Raw genomic sequence first — 19404 nt, 5'->3', positions numbered from 1 at the left:
TCGAAGCCTTTTCTGTGTCACAGTGCAGCAGAATGAAGAAAGAATCGTTCTGACCTCAAAGCTCTTACAGAGCCACTATGTGGCTGCAGCATACTGTAGTTATGCTATATTTTCTTGTCCTTTAATAACATCTCTAAATGTATTACCTAAGTTTGGATTTATAAAGTCGCAGTGTATGTGTCATCTTTGCATATAGAGTGAAACCAAGCCTGTGGGTATCCTGTCGGCTTTGTGGTTCATTTATATGGATGTGAATAATGAACTGATTTGTGTATCTCTGTGGTTTCTCGCCTCCTCGTTGTCTCAGTAATTGGAAACTGTTGCCTCTGAGAGCTTCTGGTCACAGCAGGAGTTTAACCTTGTGGATGAAGACCAGCTTTTATTGCAATAAAATTCTCTGTGCAAAAGAAAACATGGAGTCCAGAGTGAAGTTTTCTGACCTGATCTGATACTTTTACTTCAGATATTAAAATAACACCTGTAGCCACATGCTGCGTATTCCAAATACTGAAGGTCGTAATTAAAAAATATGAGGTTAATGAGTGTAAGACAGGTTTAAATTTGCACACAGAACTAACTTTAGCAACAGCTTGACAAGCGGTCGGTAAGGAGAGCAGCACTGCAGGTCCTCCTGGCCGAGGTGACCCAAACTAAAGCTCCGTAAAGAAAGCATCATGTGAGATCTGGATGTGATGCTTGTGATGTTTTTCTAATTCTTCCTCTCCCTGCATCTTTCTCTCTTTTATCTCTTCCCTCAGACGGTGAAGCAGATGTGGCCGTTCATCTGCGAGTTTATGGACAAGCTGTTCAGAGAGACCATCGAGCCGGCGGTGCAGGGCGCGAACCCTCACCTCAGCTCCTTCTGCTTCGCTAAGATCGACTTTGGCACCAAGGTGACCAAATAGAAACACCAAAACTGCAACAGTATGAATACTTACAGTACATACTGATTTTTGTGAAGCAGTTTGAATTAAAACTGAGCTCTTCATACATGAATCAGAAACAAAATAACACATTTACTGTTTTACAGGACGTTTGAGGACACAAAGTACTGTAAGACTAAGATTGCACAGCCATGCTAGCAGCTCTGTAAGGCTGTACGAAGGCACAGTGGTGCTTTGAACTAAATAACATCAGTGCCAACATGTTCATGTTTAGCAGGTGTAATGTTTACCAGTGTAGCTTATGAATGTGGTAATTAGCACTAAGTACAGCTTCAGCTGTACCTGGTTGTTATAGTTTAAGACAAAATGAGGAAATTATATTGTGAGCTAGTGAAAAATATTTCCTACTGCAAACTGATGCTACTGTCCATTTAAAGACTTCTTTTTTTTTTAAATCAACAGTTGGTATCAAAAATTTCTAGTGATGCACCGAAATGAAAATTCTGGGCCGAAACCGAAATCGAAAATTTAGGATGCACTTGGCCGAAAACCGAAACGAAACCGAAAATGGCTTCTTTTAAAAACTTCAAATTTGTAAAACACGCTTACTCTATAATTGTGTATGTGTGTGTGTGTGTGTATGTATATATATGTATATGTATATATATATATATATATATATATATATATACACACTACCATTCAAAAAGCTTGGGGTCTATTTTGCCAGTTGTTTTTGGCATAACTTAACAGCGGAACACACTTATGGCATTCTTTTTGCATCTGAAATCAAATTGTGTTTAGAATAGATAGCTCAGTTGTAGAAGTTCTCAAAGTGTACAACTGGATAAAAGAAGACAAATTAAAGGCACTCCTTTAGAAATTATTAAAAAGCTTTTATTGAGATTGCTCTCATGATGTGGATAAAAGCAGTACATGTTCAAAAGTGGGTTGCAGCCCATGCATAGCAGCATAAAACCCCCTTCAGGGTGTAACCTGAAATACACAAGTTTCCCTTAAGTAGATGTGAGGTAATTGAAAATACCTGATGACGACAGGAAACCAACAATTAATGGCAAAGAACAAACACACTCCAGCAGATGGCTAGAGGGAACCCACACACACACACACACACACACACACACACACACACACACACACATACATATAGCGTGCCTTTTCGGCGTGTTTTTTTTATTTCGGCCCGAAATAAAAATGGCCTTTTCGGCCGAAAATTTTCGGTGGCCGAAATTTCGGTGCACCCCTAAAAATTTCCAAATGTTAGGTTAATTCTGTCCATACTGGTTTCAATACCAGCCATTTGCAAAAGTTTATTGACCTCTTAAATATTCTGCCTTTCCTGAGAGGTGCAGCTCTGTTGCTTTGTCATTGATTTTATTGCAGTACTGCTTTGCCCGAACTGTTCCCTACTTCTGGAAAGGCCAGGCTGGGGAAGGGAGGCAACATCACTGTTTCCTTTCCCTCAAACACACAACATCACTGGACTGCTGACGCCATCTTACACAGGCTCGCTCCTTAGGGTCTGGGGGCTGTTTATGAGGGGAATACATCATGTGACAGGTCAGGGGCCGACCCTGAGCTGCACAGTTCCAGTCCTAACAGTAAAAATAAAGCATGATAAACAAGAAAACAGAGGAAAGGTTTAACCAGACCATGAAACATAGATGCTGCTGTCCTGCTGTCCTGGCCAACTTCACCCTGCTGAGCCCCCCTGGGGCTCCACGGTGGCCTTGTCTTGTTCCAGGGTGGAACCATAAACTCTACACCCCTGTCTTTATTATACACTTGCTGAACATGCCTACACTACACACTGTCACACACACAAACCAAATCTAAAACCCACTATGTCTGTTTTGTAAATGTTCTGTATCTGGTGTCTTGTCCTCCATGTTCTCTACTCTGTCCTTTTAAATGTGCAGGTTTGTGTTTCAAAACTGTTCCCTAGTTATTTAAGTGAGAAACAAAAAACACTGTACAGGACTAGAGTAATCTGAAAAGGCTACACTACAGAGCATTAAAGCCCATCGCCTTAATGTGTTATCAAAAGCTGAATAGAATGGAAGGTACCCAGTGCAATGTGCAGTATCACATACTGTATTGGAATGTAGAAAATATTTAGCAGTGATAGGAAGTACTAGCTGTTTTTACCATCTGAGCTGAAACATGCATCTTTCCAACTGCTGCTCACAGCCTCTGACAGAGTGTAGGCGTTTCTGTCTTTTATTGGTGTGTTTCTATTTGTGTCGCCTTTGTTGCTGTTGAACTTAGGAGGACTCACATGGACTGGATTTTTTTATTCAGTCTCTATTTCAGAACTGTTTGCAGGAGAACAAAAGCAGTAAGGTGACTGTGGTGTTTAATCAGAGCTGAGAAGAATTCCTGCTCCGTCACTGCCAGGCTGTCTTCTCGTTCTGTCTTTTACAGTCTGAACCGGGTTGTGCTCACGTTTCACAGCAGAGCATTATACTGTATGAAGATTATAAACGACACGTGAAAGATGAAAATCCTGGTCAAGTGTGAGAAGAATTTGCTCATTTGTTCCTGTTTTTTAACACGTTTGTGTTTGTGCAGCCGCTGAGAGTGAACGGGGTGAAAGTTTACACAGAGAATGTGGACAAGAGGCAGGTCATCATGGACATGCAGATCAGGTACACCGTATTCACCTCGCATTCACAAACCCTGGGCTGCACCACCATCGCTTGCATTATCTAAAGGCTGCTGATATTCCAAGTTTTGTTGAGGACTAGTTTCATTACTTCTACTGCTTGTTAGTAAGATCATACAGTATTTAAGTTACAGCATTTTTGCTAATTTTTTCGCCCTGGAATAGAGCAAAGACACAGCACAAAGCCATTCATGTCAAATCTACAGTTTGTGTTCCCATCTCTTATTTTCTCGGTCTTTCTTTCAGTTTTATCGGCAACACGGAGATTGACGTCGACATCAAGAAATACTACTGCAGAGCTGGAATCAAAAGTATACAGGTACGAGAGCAGTGTGGGTGTATAGCATTAAATGCCATGTCAAGATGTGGCTTTCTTCCCCATGGTTACTTAAGATGAATCCCAGTTCCACTAACTGCATCCATGTTTCCCTCACTTGTCTTTTCCTTGCCTCTTAGTCCAACCCACATAAGACACAAAGAAAAGATGCAAGGTGACAGAAATGAGGAAACACGTTCTAAATGACATGAGACGTCCTTTACTCCGATCCTTCATGTAACTCATCCAATCACAAACTGATTAATGAGGAAGGGGTGTGTCAATTTGTAACAAATTTCCGCAAAGGATGCACTCGTGTATCCTCGGTTATAGCTCCTCCAGGCAGTGTCCTTGCTCCTCAGGGCAGAAATAAGAGCTTTGGGAAATCTCTGTAGTTCTCTAAGAAGTGGTAAGTCATGTTTTCTGATGAAAATAAGCACATTAATCTTATAAGACAATGGAAAATAGAGACGAGTACTTTTAGGCAGATGTAAGGTTGTAACCCTGATTCCTTCCACCATGATAGTTCTAAGTAACGCGCTGACACAGGAATGATAACGGAGATGTTGTCCACTCAGCTGCTGGCAGAGGATCAGGCCATATTTGCTGGTCAGAGATCAGATGGGGGAGAAAGAGAGTGTCAGAAGGATTTACAGAGTGTACGAGGCAGAGTCACTATTTCCCTTTATGTATGACTTATATTTTATAGCCACAGGCCTGAGCTGTTTATCAGCTTTTCATAAAATGCTGAAGAGATAAGTAGAGCAGATGCCCAGTACATTCATTTAGAGCTTATCATGAATGATGAGTCATGAGACTAGATCAGCCTTCTTTGTTTAATCATTTCTTACATGTCTGTTATTGAAAAACAGCTAAACTACTACAGATACAGACTGATTTCTACAACATCCTCCTTCAGGCTGTGGGAGGGCAGTGAGGATAAACAAGTTTATCTTCAGTATCTCTACTGCGCCCACTTTGATGAGCAAAATGTTGGTAGTAACTTAGTCAGGGTGAGCTACGACCAAATTTGGTGCTGCACACGGGCAGTCTACATATCTGAGGTTTGAGTCACCGCAGCCACTGAGAAAACAGTGTCCTCCTTAACAATAAAAAGCTCTGAGGAAACTTTCACACACACAGTATTTCTTAAGAATAATCAGCCATGTCTAATTTCAGTTTGGCACAAAAAGCTTCAGCCTGAACCAGTTTTATCACTTTTATATATGAGATTTTGCATTGACTGACTCTCAGATTTTCTCTCCTCATGGCTCTTAGCACCACAAAGATGTAATGTTTCACAGTCTGATGTTAATGGAGGCAGCCAAGTATCAAGTGAAGGGTGAGCTGTTGTTGTCTGAGGGGCCAGTGTGAGGTTATAAAACAGAGAAAGCAGGATAAATCATCAAAATAAAGATAAGTCTAATGTCAGTATAGAGCACAACATGGCGATCAGACTGTACGGTATCCAGCAGGATGTAAACATTTATTCTCTGTGTTATTTGGAACTTTTTGAACATCAACATCCCGAGAGAAGCTGCTTTGGCTGATCTTTGCCAATTCTTTATATACACCTTCACAGAATCATAGTTCCAGCTGTACTCTTAAGACGATTCTGTGTCGAAGAAAAGTAAAAGGGCAGAGAGTCAAACCTCAGTGTGGTGCTACTTGTAGCACTCGGTCAGGGCAATTTAAAAAAAACAACCAAAAAAAAAAACCTTAGTTAATACAAAAAACCTTGGGTACTACTGTTGTTTATAGATTAAGTGAACATTTAATAACTTGGAGCCCTCTTTTGATAATGAAAATTGAGCTTTTAGATGGTGCTTCTCTAAATAAGGTATCAAAAAAGTGTTGTTTCTCTAGTGACTTAGACACATTATTGGCACTATTATCAAATTATGGGAAACTATACCCAGCCATTGTCATGAGGCCCAGACAGAAGGACAAAGACAGAATTATTGCCTTTTCCTAGCAAGTGTGACAACTTCTCTGTGAAGCCATAATAGATCTGACCAGACAAGCCTGGCAGGAAACACTAAGTAGTAACTAATTCATGTTTTTTTTGCCTGTCCAGCTTCATGGAGTGATGAGAGTGGTGATGGAGCCTCTGCTAGGGGACATGCCTCTGATCGGAGCCCTGTCCATCTTTTTCCTCAATAAGCCTGTGAGTACCTTGACCTTTGACCTCATCCTCAGACTATGACTGTCACATGTGGTGCACTCTTTGTGTAAGCTGGTTTATCAGGAGGACATTTAACAGTGCACTTATTGGTAATAACAGAGAAGAAACATATTTACACTTGAATGTTATTTTAATAATCGGTTTTCACTTGATTTTCACTGATTTTTATTTTCGCCTTTATTTTAATTAAAGTTTTTTTAGCTTTTAAAATAGAAACAGATTAATAAGCTATATATACAATATCTAATTGGGGCAGCTGAAGATGAATGCCTTGCACTGGTATATTTTAGTAAAACTCTGGTGACCCAGTCGAACCAGGCCACCTAGCGCCGTGTTTGAAATTTGAAAAGCCTTTTTAAATAGTGAAAGATAAGCCTGAACAAAAATATGTTGTTTAATGTACAAAGATAACAAAAAAGCCAAACACACATCTCCTGTCTAGCTCCAATTGTTCTTTATCAGTGCATTCCTCCTCTGAACTGCTGTCTTCCTTCCTGTCCTTCAGCATATTCTGCCTTCCAGATTCAGGCACACACAGGAAAAGAATCACCAGCAAAAGCCTCAAACAGAGATGTGAACTTGTCACTTCTCCAAAAATATATATTTTCAGTGTGAAATTAGAAGAAGGACATCAGTTACTGTATGACAGCAGTGAAAACTCAAACTCAGATATGTCCTGGCTGATTTTACCATTTACCATTAGCTGTTGAGCACGGTGTGAAGATCCCAGATAAGTTTGTGTAGAGAAACCGCTTATGATCCAATTAAGATTATGGAATGAGAGAGAAGATTACTTCTGGATTTAGCTAGAATCACGATTGTTGTGCAGAAATGGAGCTTTCTGTCTCCTGTGTTCACTGGTCTGCAAAGATGTGCAGTGTAATTTTCATTATCTGCATCAGGGTGAAGTTCCCTGACCAGGCTTGTTTTCGGCGTTGTTGTGCGATGGGCCGATGTTACATCTTTGCATCCCTCAGCACAAAGTGACATTGCTACTGTCACGTTCGATATGCTTCATCCAGGTCTACCCATAGCTCTAACACTAGCAGAGTTAGAGGTTCGTTTCCCACTGGGAGACGGTTTTTGTCCATTAACATATCAAGGACTAGATAAGTCTAACTTCTTCCTACTCCGTTCAAGCATGTACTAGGTATAAGCAAATTGATAATATATTTGTGGATATGTGTGGAATTATGTGTGTTGACATATTGACTGTTGTTACATGTTTGAAAGAATAAATCAAATCAAATCAAGGAGGGATCAGCACAGTTTTATGTCTGAGCATTATGATTTTGAAGTCTGCATGACGCCCGAGTCCCCAAATCCCCTGGTAAAGTCATTTGAGTCAGTGTGAATAAGCATCATACTTGTGCTCATCAATGACAGAACCTTTGAAATGCTGTTAGGACTGTGGAGACAAACCTTCACTGTTCTAAATGCATGACAATTTCGAGGCACTCCGTTGTTCTGTTGCAGCAGTTTTGTGAGTCAGACTTGTCCGCAGAGGTCCTGATCTCAGATTTGCAAGTGTATAAAACACCCAGATGATAAATATGAAGTTGTCTTAGTATCCCTTTAATCTCTTGCCTCCTGGTGAATATCACCCAGTCCTGTCATAAATTGTAATAAACCTTTAACTACAGACCACAGTGCTGCTATAACACACTAACGACAACTTAGTTTCTTCTGTTTGGTTGGTTGCTGATGGTGTTTCCCCAGTGTGCTCCTCCCTGTGGCCACATGCATGCTGTGGCAGGTTGCCTGGCTGCAGGCTGAGATGTGCACCGACGCTGTGACTTGTCAGGAAGTCAGTTTTATTTGAAACCTCCTGTGAATTGCTTGAATAACAGCTGTAACCAAGGTGCAGTGTTGTGGTGCACTCTTTTAGTGATAATGTTGGATTTACATACCTGTCGTCGTCAGGATTATCTGGAATGCATTATTTGAACATCTTTGCCTTTATGGCTGCCAGCAGTAATATAAGGTTTAAACAAAGAAGAGGGCTTTCTCACACAGTGAAGAATGTGTGGACTGCTGTGTACAAATCAGGTTCTGTTTAGTCCGCAAACAAGTGAACAAAGTGCTGCTTTGATTTCATAGAAACACTCTCTGTTAATGATCTCAGTACTAGATGTGAGATTATGTAGTCATCAATTCAGTTTGTCCTTGTGTGACCCCTGGAAAATGCGCTGCTGCCTCTTTTTTTGTCTGTGTTTTGTTCATGAATCACCATAGACCTGCGAGTGAGGGGTTCAGACTTCTCAGGATATAAGCGTGGAAGCTCATTATTGACCTCGAAATTTGTAGTTTGGTAAAATATTCTCAATTCAAGTTTTACTTTATTCCAGGTTTTCAAACAGCTTGGGACTTCTGGCTTGATTTGTTAAATGAACAGAAGTTAACCCCTTTCTGCAGGTCGCTGGTTGACATACAGACCTCTAATGCTTAATAACCTGCCATCTAAACATCACAGAATCAGGGTAGTGGCTTAAATGAAAGCAGAGTGTTTATCTCCATGAAGCTAGAGCGCAATGAATTCATAACAAGGAGCTCAGCAGCTCTGACTGTCCAGGTGTTGCTTGTCATACTTCAAACATTCACCTTATTGATGAGGTCACAGGTGAGGGTTCCTTCTGATGACTCCATGTAGATCATGCGTGTGCATCAATAGTGCACTTTGGAGCAGTTGCCGACGGCTCCTGTGGAAGATAAGCCTTCAAACAGGGGTTTAGCTTTGCTCTTCCACCCAGTAGACGTGTAGTTTTATCTGAGTGTTTTCTCAGGCTTCCAGATCGTCCCAACATGGGTCTGGTGATTGTCTCGTGGAGGAGAAGCTACAGTTGTGTGATGATGATTGAGTGTGGACCAGCGGTTGGTTCACTGCGGCAGGAACACTTTGGCTGAGACTGGTTCACCGTATAAACCAGACACTTCTGCTTCTCCTTCTGATTGATTTGTTTACTCTGTGAAAATCAAATTGGCCTGATGATCAGGACAGAGAGCCTCCTTCAGGCCCGTGAAGCACTGTTTTTTTTATTTTTTTACCCCACCTCAGCCCCATCCAGACTATGGCCTGCTTTAAAAACTGGGTTTTCTGTCTGGTAAAAGGTGGCTAATGCTATCACTTACACTACAGTACCAATCTACCACTGATCAGCCATTCTACCATTACACCTACCACTGCTGCTACTGATGCTGATGAAGGTGGTCTTTTATGTTTCTTAACCTTTATTTAGACAAGGTAAGTTCTCTGAGAGGCCGACTCTTTTCGGCAGGAACACCCTGTTCACATTCACACGGTTACACACATTCACACCTGGAAGCTGCCCATTACAACCACAGACTGACCTGCTGGCCACTGAGCAGCTCCACTTGAGCAGCTGGGGGTTAAGGGCCTTCCTCACGGGCACCACGGTGGTGTTGCTGAGGGTGGGTAACTGTAAATATCCTGCTACTACTACGACTACTACTACTACTACTGCTGCTCCATCAGCACTGTTATGATATGACAGCAGCAGTAGGCATCAGGGTGTGTCAGGCATGTGTGCGGTGATTCAGTTCGCTTTAGTGACTGTTGGAGACAAACTCGGTGACATCATGTCCTAATAATCCAGTTTCTCAGGTTTCCCAGTTTTCTGTTCATGTATATAATAAGTCTTGTAACTGGGTTAGAAAACCAGGTTACGCTTCCATTCTGCTTATGAGCGTCTTGATTAACATGTTTATGTGGTTCCTGTGTGAAATCTGTGTGAAGAGATCATGTTACGACCTGCAGACTTGTGTTTCATCATCCGTGCTCCCTCTGATTTGCACATTATTAGAGGTAGCTTGTACTTGGACAAATCCTGACAGTTGTGTTCATTCCTAGCGTCTTAGCGGTCCCCACCCTGGTGCGAAGTGAGCAAGTGACTACTTGGGTGATGTATTTTTCGCATCGGTAACAGTTTCACTTTAAGTTTAAATTAAAGTTACATTTATCCGTCTATAATATGGATCAGTGTTGCCCAATCCTGGGGTCGTGGACCGGTAGCGGGCCACAGAACATTTGCTGCCAGGCTGCTAACCGACATGATTCTGCAGAAAATCTAAATGATAAACACACAGGTTCCTTCATTATAGGAAGAAAAGTGTTGCACATGTCTTACAACAGCCACATGTTTGAACTTGAGCTGTTCATTACCTGTGGATTCTTTCCATAACTTTGCGCTAGCAGCTCAGTATTTTCCTTTGGTGGTGGGGAACAGATTTCTTTTTCAGTCCCTTAAGAATGAGCCTACTACAGATTTATTATGGCACCTAATAGCTGACTATTTGTCCATGTAACCTCATTTGCAAAGACAGGCAGATGCAGTACCTCTTCACATGCTTCCTGCCAGTATGAAGGCTAACTCTGTGTGCTCTGCTGAATTGATTATTGGGTTGATTGAATTAGAGCCCATCTACTCGGTTCCTGTTGTTGGCCGACTCATGATGCCATCAGTGAGGAGGTGATATTGTGACGAGCTCAGTGCTGGAATAGAACATTTTAATTTCACGGATATTGTTGATGAATTTTAACAGGACCATACCAAGATCCCTATAGCTATTCTGCTGTACATGAAAATAGTCAAGTTGATTTTATTAATGAAACTCACAGCAGAATACTTTTGCTTCTCAGATTAAGTACACGGTTGGGCTGCGACAGGCTTTTTAAGGCCGAGGTGACAATTCATGAGGAATAAAATTAAGACTGACAGCCAGCATTTAGTTCTGACATGGAATTTATTTGATGATTTTTGCCCTTTTAATGCAAGAAGGTTGCACAAAAACTGAATCTTTTCACAGCCCACTAACATTAGTTCTCCTCATTAGCCAGTTTCTATAAATGTCATAAAACACAGGAGGAATTCCATCATTTAACAGTTACTAATAGATCATCAGATATGCAAACTTGAAAGAATATTTTTTTTTCTGCCAAAACTAGAATTAAAATTTTTAATAGTTTTACTGTTTATACAGTGTCTCATAGATTTTCATCAGAGACCATGAACTTTTTGGAAATATTGATGTTGCATGGAATTTCTAGGGTGGTATTTGGAAAACACATCTGAAAGGGTGTTTCTTAAGTTTAAAAAAGTGTTTTACTTAAACAGTACCATAAGGTTTGTTAGGCCACGGTTTTTGTTTGATATATTACTAAGCAGAAACCTCTTTATCCCACTTTGTCTTTTTTCTGTCACTGCTTTTTTATAGCCATGTTTCTCCCCTGTCTTTCAGATGCTGGACATCAATTGGACAGGGCTCACAAACATGCTGGACATTCCCGGTGTCAAGTAAGTGGCTCTACGTAACGTGGTGAGACTGCGATTCAACGTGTGTGTGCATGAGCCTGTGAGGACAGAAACCTGTTTACACACATTGCTGGGGACTCGCTCTTCCTCATGGGGACCAGATGCTGGTCCGCCTTGCATAGTCATTTGCTGAATTTTAGGGTGATGCTGTGGTTTAAGGTTAGGGTGAATCTCCAGGAAATGAACTGAAGTCAGTATAAAGTCCCCACCAGGAATGAAAGCAAACATGTATGTGTGTGTTTGTCTGTTTTAAACGAGTGTATTTGCATGTGTGTGTACCATCTGTTGGTCTGTGTGTGTATTCACTGATTTTCATGAGAATTAATCAGCTTAATTTGCTGTTCAGGGCCGTGCAGCCACACCCTGAACCCGAGCATGCAGACACACACACACACACACAAATGTCCAGGCTCCTTTGAGTGGTGGCTTCACACAGGTTGTGGGGCAGCTAGCTGGCTGTTGGAGAGAGCATGTGTGAAATAGCGACACATCATGACTGTGTCTGTTTTGTCTCCATGTGGACGTGCTCTCGCATACTGTGCACATCCTATGTTTGGATCACAGTGTGTTTATACAGATGGGTGACAAATTGATGGATGAAGCTGAATAACTGCAAGATGACAGTGCCCCCATTCACAGGGCGCAAGGGGCCACTGGCTGGTCTGATGAAGATGAACATGAAGTGAATCAGATGCTGTGGCCTTCAGAGTGGCATTCAGGGTGAAATGTTTTATTTCTGCCACTTAACACTGTGCACCACCACTACAAATTATAATGAATCAAAATCACGGTGGTGTCAGGCGTAACTATAGTGTTTTCAACTTTAACTTCTGGTGTGCCATTAATTCCGTTTTACATTTTAATAGAAATATAACTGAAGAGTCTCTAAAGTTGTAAACATGACACCCTTTTGTGAACTTTACTGTCATATTTTAACAAACAGTAAAAAGAGAAACTCTTCACAGTCTGTTAGAAAGTCTCGCATTCGATTACTGTGAACCCTCAACAGTAGGAAAACTAAAATCCTGCCAAGCCTCGAGTGCTTTTTGCAACGTGCAGAAGCAGATCCTCTCCGTTCGGTGTAATGACGGCACGCTTTGAAGAGCCATTCCCAGCGGACATGCAGCCAGAGTGGTCTATCTGGCTCTCCTGCTGATACAGTACATTAACCACCGGATCACAGAACGGATTATGACCTTTACTTTTCCTCTCTAAGTGTTGCTATTTTTAGTAATATGATTATGAAAGGAGAACCGCGGCAGACAGTGATGTTATGTTGGATGGGTTTGAGAGAAGCATTTCCAAACTGGACTTCTTTTAGTGCTTCGTCGGTCTTGAAGCCGTATCACTTCACACCCTCTCCTTTGGGCCAGTATGTACAGCAGGACATCTGTCACTGCTCTGTTCATCTGTTTACTGTTCACTAGATAATAAACACCAGCAATAGGCTGTGCACAGCAGGATTTATAGCAAAAGGCCGTCTTGCACACTACTTCTATCATTCTATTGTTAGTTTTTAAGGTTTCTACCCTTAGAGATTCAAAAAACAACCCACTTCATACATGTGACAGGAACCACAAGTTCAAAAACACAAGCTAAGGTGGCTCACACCCCCGCCCTCTCATTCAGGGCACTGCTATTAATCACTAGCTGTCTGTATGTTCCTTCATATTGACCTGTCGCTGCTTCCTGCTGGTTTGCTGGCTCATTTCAGCAGAGAAACTCACTGCGGTTTCCAACAGACTCACCCCGTGAAATGTAGCTTTCCTTGTTCAACGAGTTCGTAGGACAACATCAGAAAAAAGAGAGAGTGCGTTTGTGTTTGTTGGGATCGAGCTACAGACCTGCCCTCGCCCTACCCTCCTCGCTCTCTTCCTTTGTATATGTGTGAGACTCCTGTTTCCCCAGTGATCATTTGCATTTTGCCCTGAAACAGCAGGAAAACCTGAGGTCACTTATCAGCTGTGTGTGTGTGTGTGTGTGTGGGTGTGTATATGATTCACATTACGTTCATCCTCATCAGACAAGTCAGTGACCCCTCGTGCCCTGTGGATGGGGGGGCTGTGCCATCCTGGAGGAGACCACTCAGTTATTCAGGCTCTTCTGTTCATTTGTCATCTGTTTGCATCTGGGTTGTTTTCTTTTTGGGTAGCACCTATAACTTCTATACACACAGGAAAACAGGCACCAGCTTGTGAATTATAAATGATGGTTTTTAACAGATGCCACACATGCACATTGGTCTAATACCAAACCAAGCACCTTCTGTAGGTGTGATAAGATTTGTGGAAACTTCAGTGGGTGAGTGGCACCATAAAAAAACACTCATCTGGACACAGTTATATGTCTGATGAGCAAGCAGACCAGAAATCACCATGCTAACACTAACATTTACTTTGCGTTCTCACGAAATTCCTGTGTGAAACAGAGCCAGGATCAGCTCAGTTGTGGGAAATGAGGGCCTGTGTTAAAGCAGTGCAGCTGTGAATGAGTGCAGCATGCTGCTGCCCTCTAGAGGAAATGGGGTGAAACATCAGAGTAGTGTTGTGCTCATCCATCTCCTGTTACTTTACCTATGTACTCTCTCAACAAAATATCTTGGTAATTGCTTATATGCATTTATTTTAAAGGCCCTGAAGTCCAGGATCGGTTCACCCAAATCACAATGATAAACATATCTCCTCATTCAGCTTGTACTAGTAATATCTAGCTGTGCAGATGGTTGTCGCTTTAGTAGCTTAGGTTTTAAGAACTCCATCTTCTGCTTCCACACCAATACAGAAGCAATTAAAATCAAATTTATTTTCTAGTGCTCGTAAATTCAACATTATTTTCCAGAAACGGGAGCCCTGCTACTCTGACTAACCCACACATCACAACAGTTTTCAGTGGAAGTGCTTTCTACTGTACAAAGCAACAGTCTTTATGAAAACTGTTGACACTATGTTCTGTGGATTGTCCTCCGTATCTGGACACACCAGTTTTTATAGACTTTTTCAAATGTAATTTAAAAATCGGTGTCAGCTTTATTGTCCAAGTATGTTCATACATACAAGGTGTCTGACTTTGGTTTAATATAAGTTAGTGAAGAAATATTCACTACTCATAAACATACATGTATACAGTGTGTGTGTGTGTGTGTGTGTGTGTGTGTAATAAAGACTAAAAACAATATCACAATATTTAGTTGTATTTTTATGACCGTACTATTCAACAGTTTCTTTTTGCCCATAGTCATGTCAGCTTACCAGCTGTGCAAACAATCATTTGCCCAATTGCAAACTCTTAGATTATCATCAAATAAACTACACTAATTAAGTAGGCTAAAAGAATACAGCATGAATTTTATTCACAAATTCCTCCTTGTTGACAGTTTAGATTGGCATGAAGTCCTTGCTTAGCAAAATGTCCCCTACTCTGTCAGTGTGTTCCAGGTTTTACTTCATTTGTCACTGGCAAATGCACTGACACTACCTTTGTGTTGCCTTTTGTGTTGTGTTTTCTTCATAGTGCATTGCCACTGTGTGGAAAAAATCTTTAGAAGCTGTCAGAAATATACTGCATGTTGTGTCATGTCTCTTCCTCTGTTGTTCTGTCTCAGTGGTTTGTGCAATGGCATCATTCAGGACATCATCTACAGCCAGATGGTTCTGCCTAACAGCATCAGAATCCCTCTGGTGGGACAAGCCGAGTTGGCTAGAATACGCTTTCCCATTCCCAAGGTAATGCACACACACACACATGACTGACCATTCACTGTTACTTATAGTTTTACTGTACAGTTATAAAGCCAGTCTATTTCTGTTATTGACCATGGCAGGCAACTTTGTTACAGAGGTGAAAACTCTCCAAATCCCCAACCTCTCTCCTTAATCTCTGAACATTTGCTGCTCCTCATAGTAAATCTGTACAAAAATGTCCCCTGAAGATACTGTTCATTGCTTTGTGTTTTATTTTACATCCTGCCCAGGCTCTGCAAAGTCAAATGAGCAGACAGCTAGCTTGCTCACTATATATATAGTGCCTGCTTGCTAAACTAGAGCAGGGATTTCTGGCACTTCCCCTGCTGCCAAGATGAGAAATCCTCACTTTTTCCATGCACACTACAACACTGAATGATTTCAGGGATGTTCTGTTTGTTCCTACTGCATTTCGTGTCCTCTCCCAGTGGTGGTTTCTCTCCTGGTCCGCCCTCGTCTGAACCCTCTCTGTCACTGGTCTGTCTCCTCAGGCTGTCCTGCGGATCCACTTCATTGAGGCCCAAGACCTGGTAAGTAAGGACACGTTCATGGGTGGACTGATCAAAGGCAAGTCAGACCCGTATGGAATCATCCACGTCGGGGCCAAACTCTTCAAGAGCAAAGTCATCCAGGAGAACCTCAACCCAAAATGGAACGAAGTGTTCGAGGTCTGTATCACCAACACCAGTTCTAACTTTATTTTTCCAGTAACTGTACAGGAATTTACACTTTAATAGAACTGGATATTCACACTGATCTCTTGAATTAATTTAATATATATGTAAAGTCCTCATTTAATTCAGGTTTATTCCATTTGAAGATTTAGTTACATTAGATAAATAACAACATTACATACATCATAAATATGTTGTGAAAAGTGCTTTCAGGTTTATGTTACTTTGTCACAGAAAATGTATTTACGTTGTATATTGCAATAACATGTTTTTCACATTAAGGACATTTTTCAACACGGCACAGCCCACCGATACCATTTATAGTAAATAACCATGACATATTCATAACTTTCAGAGCATGTTTACAAAGAAAAAGTGCAGATACAAAGTTTTTACTTTGGGAGTTCAAGAGTTTTAAAGTTTTGAAAACAACAACAGCTCCCTTCCAAAGCTTTATGACTCAAATCCACAAACATGTAAAGGGCAGGATATAACAGGAGCTCTCTGGAGAAAAACAAGCACAAAGAATCAGTGTTCAGTTTGGATGCACTATGACAGTGTGTTTATACAGCAGCGGCGAGCAGATCCAACCACATGGACTTGTGTCAAGACTTCACCACTTCAGTGTTCAGTGTGTGTGAAGCTCATGTTATTGTGTGGCTTTGGACTTTCAGGCCCCGATATATGACACAGGAATGAATATGGAGGTCGAGCTGTTTGATGAAGACACCGATGAAGACGACTTCCTGGGAAGGTAACCCAGGCCTTCACTTTGCCAACTTCTCGACTTCTCTGACTTAGTTTATACTTGTACAACAGAAACACAACATGTCTGTTCCTTATAACTTGCAAGGTCTGATTATTTTACATGACTAAAAGGTCTTTTTTGTAATTTTCACTGTGGTTTAAGTCCCATTTATGACATGTAGTACTTACCAGTCATTCATTATTCACATATAGTTTGTTTGTTGTGCAGTAGGATAGCTGCACATGGAAATGGATTCACTGAGTGCCCTGTGGATTCTGTAACAGGATTTCACACCTGATTATGTTGACAGCAGAGGACAGGAGCCCTGAAACTGATTCACAGTGGTGTTTGATGGCTGCTGTGCTCGCTCAGTGCCATTCACCAGGCGATGAGTCGGCCTCGATCAGACGCGCTCAGTGAAAATTTCATCTGGTTTGTGACTTGTTTTTTAGGCTGCTGCTCGACCTGGACCAGGTCATGAAGGAACAGAAGGTGGATGAGGTAATTTGCATAATTTTCTCACTGCATCCAATTTTCTCTAGAAAATCTCAAGTTTTAACAAGCATAATTTCCATTTTCAGTGGTTTATGCTGGAGGATGTGACCAAAGGGAAACTGCACCTCAAACTGGAGTGGTTATCTGTGCTGTCCACCCCTGAGAAGCTGGACCAGGTGAGATACTGCTGTTCATTTACATCCATCCATCCAGTCCCAGCCACTCACTGGGTGCGAGGCGGGGTCCACCCTGGACAGGTCGCCAGTCTATGACAGGGCTGACACTTAGAGACAGACAACCACACACACTCGCACTCACTCCTATGAGCAACTTCAGGTCCCCAGTCAACCTAAGCTGCTTGTCTTTGGACTGTGGGAGGAAGCCGGAGTACCCGGAAAGAATCTACGCAGGCACAGGGAGAACATGCAGACCCCACACAGAAAGGCTCCAGGTCGGCCGGGGCTTGAACCTGGAACCTTCTTGCTGTGAGGCATTTACATACACTGTGTTATTGTGCAGCTCTCTCTCTCTGAACAAGGACAGCTTTGCAACAAATGGTCAGCTATGGTGCCTTCTTTTCCTAAAGGTTTTGACGAACATCAGAGCTGAACGTGGTCAAGCCAACGACGGCCTGTCATCTGCGCTGCTCATCATCTTCCTGGATTCAGCCAAAAACCTGCCGGTGAGTCAGTCGGGTCCAGCGTCACAGAGTTTGCCTGCAGCGGCCACATATAAAAGTCGTCAGAATGAAAAATACTTACAGTGGGTACGGAAAGTATTCAGACCCCCTTAAATTTTCCACCCTTTGTTATATTGCAGCCATATGCTAAAATCATTTAAGTTCATTTTTTTCCTCATTAATGTACACACAGCACCCCATATTGACAGAAAAACACACAATTTTTGACATTTTTGCAGATTTATTAAAAAAGAAAAACTGAAATATCACATGGTCATAAGTATTCAGACCCTTTGCTGTGACACTCATATATTTAACTTAGGTGCTGTCCATTTCTTCTGATCATCCCTGAGATGGTTCTACACCTTCATTTGAGTCCAGCGGTGTTTGATTATACTGATTGGACGTGATTAGGAAAGCCACACACCTGTCTATACAAGACCCTACAGCTCACAGTGCATGTCAGAGCAAATGAGAATCATGAAGTCAAAGGAACTGCCTGAAGAGCTCAGAGACAGAATTGTGACAAGGCACAGATCTGGCCAAGGTTACAAAAAAAAAAAGAATTTCTGCTGCACTTAAGGTTCCTAAGAGCACAGTGGCCTCCATAATCCTTAAATGGAAGACGTTTGGGACGACCACAACCCTTCCTAGAGCTGGCCGTCCGGCCAAACTGAGCTATCAGGGGAGAAGAGCCTTGGTGAGAGAGGTACAGAAGAACCCAAAGATGACTGTGGCTGAGCTCCAGAGATGCAGTCGGGAGATGGGAGAAAGTTGTAAAAAGTCAACCATCACTGCAGCCCTCCACCAGTCGGGGCTTTAGGGCAGAGTGCCCCGACGGAAGCCTCTCCTCAGTGCAAGACACATGAAAGCCTGCATGGAGTTTGCTAAAAAACACCTAAAGGACTCCAAGATGGTGAGAAATAAGATTCTCTGGTCTGATGAGACCAAGATAGAACTTTTTGGCCTTAATTCTAAGCGGTATGTGTGGAGAAAACCAGGCACTGCTCATCACCTGTCCAATACAGTCCCAACAGTGAAGCATGGTGGTGGCAGCATCATGCTATGGGGGTGTTTTTCAGCTGCAGGGACAGGACGACTGGTTGCAATCGAGGGAAGGATGAATGCGGCCAAGTACAGGGATATCCTGGACGAAAACCTTCTCCAGAGGGCTCATGACCTCAGACTGGGCCGAAGGTTCACCTTCAAACAAGACAATGACCCTAAGCACACAGCTAAAATAACGAAGGAGTGGCTGCACAACAACTCCGTGACTGTTCTTGAATGGCCCAGCCAGAGCCCTGACTGTGTTTTTCTGTCAATATGGGGTGCTGTGTGTACATTAATGAGGAAAAAAATGAACTTAAATGATTTTAGCATATGGTTGCAATATAACAAAGAGTGAAAAATTTAAGGGGGTCTGAATACTTTCCGTACCCACTGTATTTAACTCCATATGGTGTTTCCATACAGAGAGCTACTTACCATTAAAACATGATGTATGATGACGTTTATGAGCTGCCCTGTTGATTACTAATGACACACTGCTAAAATACAAAAGTATTAGGCTTAATAGACTAGAATTACTGCTTTCTGGTTATATGTCTCCGCTAGACAGATGGGGACAGATGTGAGGCCACGTGACCTTGACCTTTGACCTGTGACCA

General features: G+C 42.0%; 1 protein-coding gene across 3 annotated transcripts in view; it reads left to right on the top strand.

The window, feature by feature from the left end:
- The window catches only part of esyt2a (extended synaptotagmin-like protein 2a), a 44152-nt gene that overhangs the window by 12348 nt on the left and 12400 nt on the right, over positions 1-19404 (top strand). For all 3 annotated transcript variants that reach the window (XM_020612434.1, XM_020612433.1, XM_020612435.1), the window contains exons 4-14: positions 759-893; positions 3477-3553; positions 3817-3889; positions 5964-6053; positions 11328-11383; positions 15003-15123; positions 15633-15809; positions 16490-16569; positions 17016-17064; positions 17145-17234; positions 17645-17740. In XM_020612434.1, the coding sequence (XP_020468090.1) occupies positions 759-893; positions 3477-3553; positions 3817-3889; positions 5964-6053; positions 11328-11383; positions 15003-15123; positions 15633-15809; positions 16490-16569; positions 17016-17064; positions 17145-17234; positions 17645-17740 (1044 nt within the window). The remainder of the gene's footprint in view (positions 1-758; positions 894-3476; positions 3554-3816; positions 3890-5963; positions 6054-11327; positions 11384-15002; positions 15124-15632; positions 15810-16489; positions 16570-17015; positions 17065-17144; positions 17235-17644; positions 17741-19404) is intronic.

Source organism: Monopterus albus, unplaced genomic scaffold (assembly GCF_001952655.1).
Source record: "Monopterus albus unplaced genomic scaffold, M_albus_1.0 scaffold125.1, whole genome shotgun sequence".
In the NCBI taxonomy this organism is placed as follows: Eukaryota; Metazoa; Chordata; class Actinopteri; order Synbranchiformes; family Synbranchidae; genus Monopterus; species Monopterus albus.
This window is presented reverse-complemented; position numbering and strand designations above follow the sequence as displayed.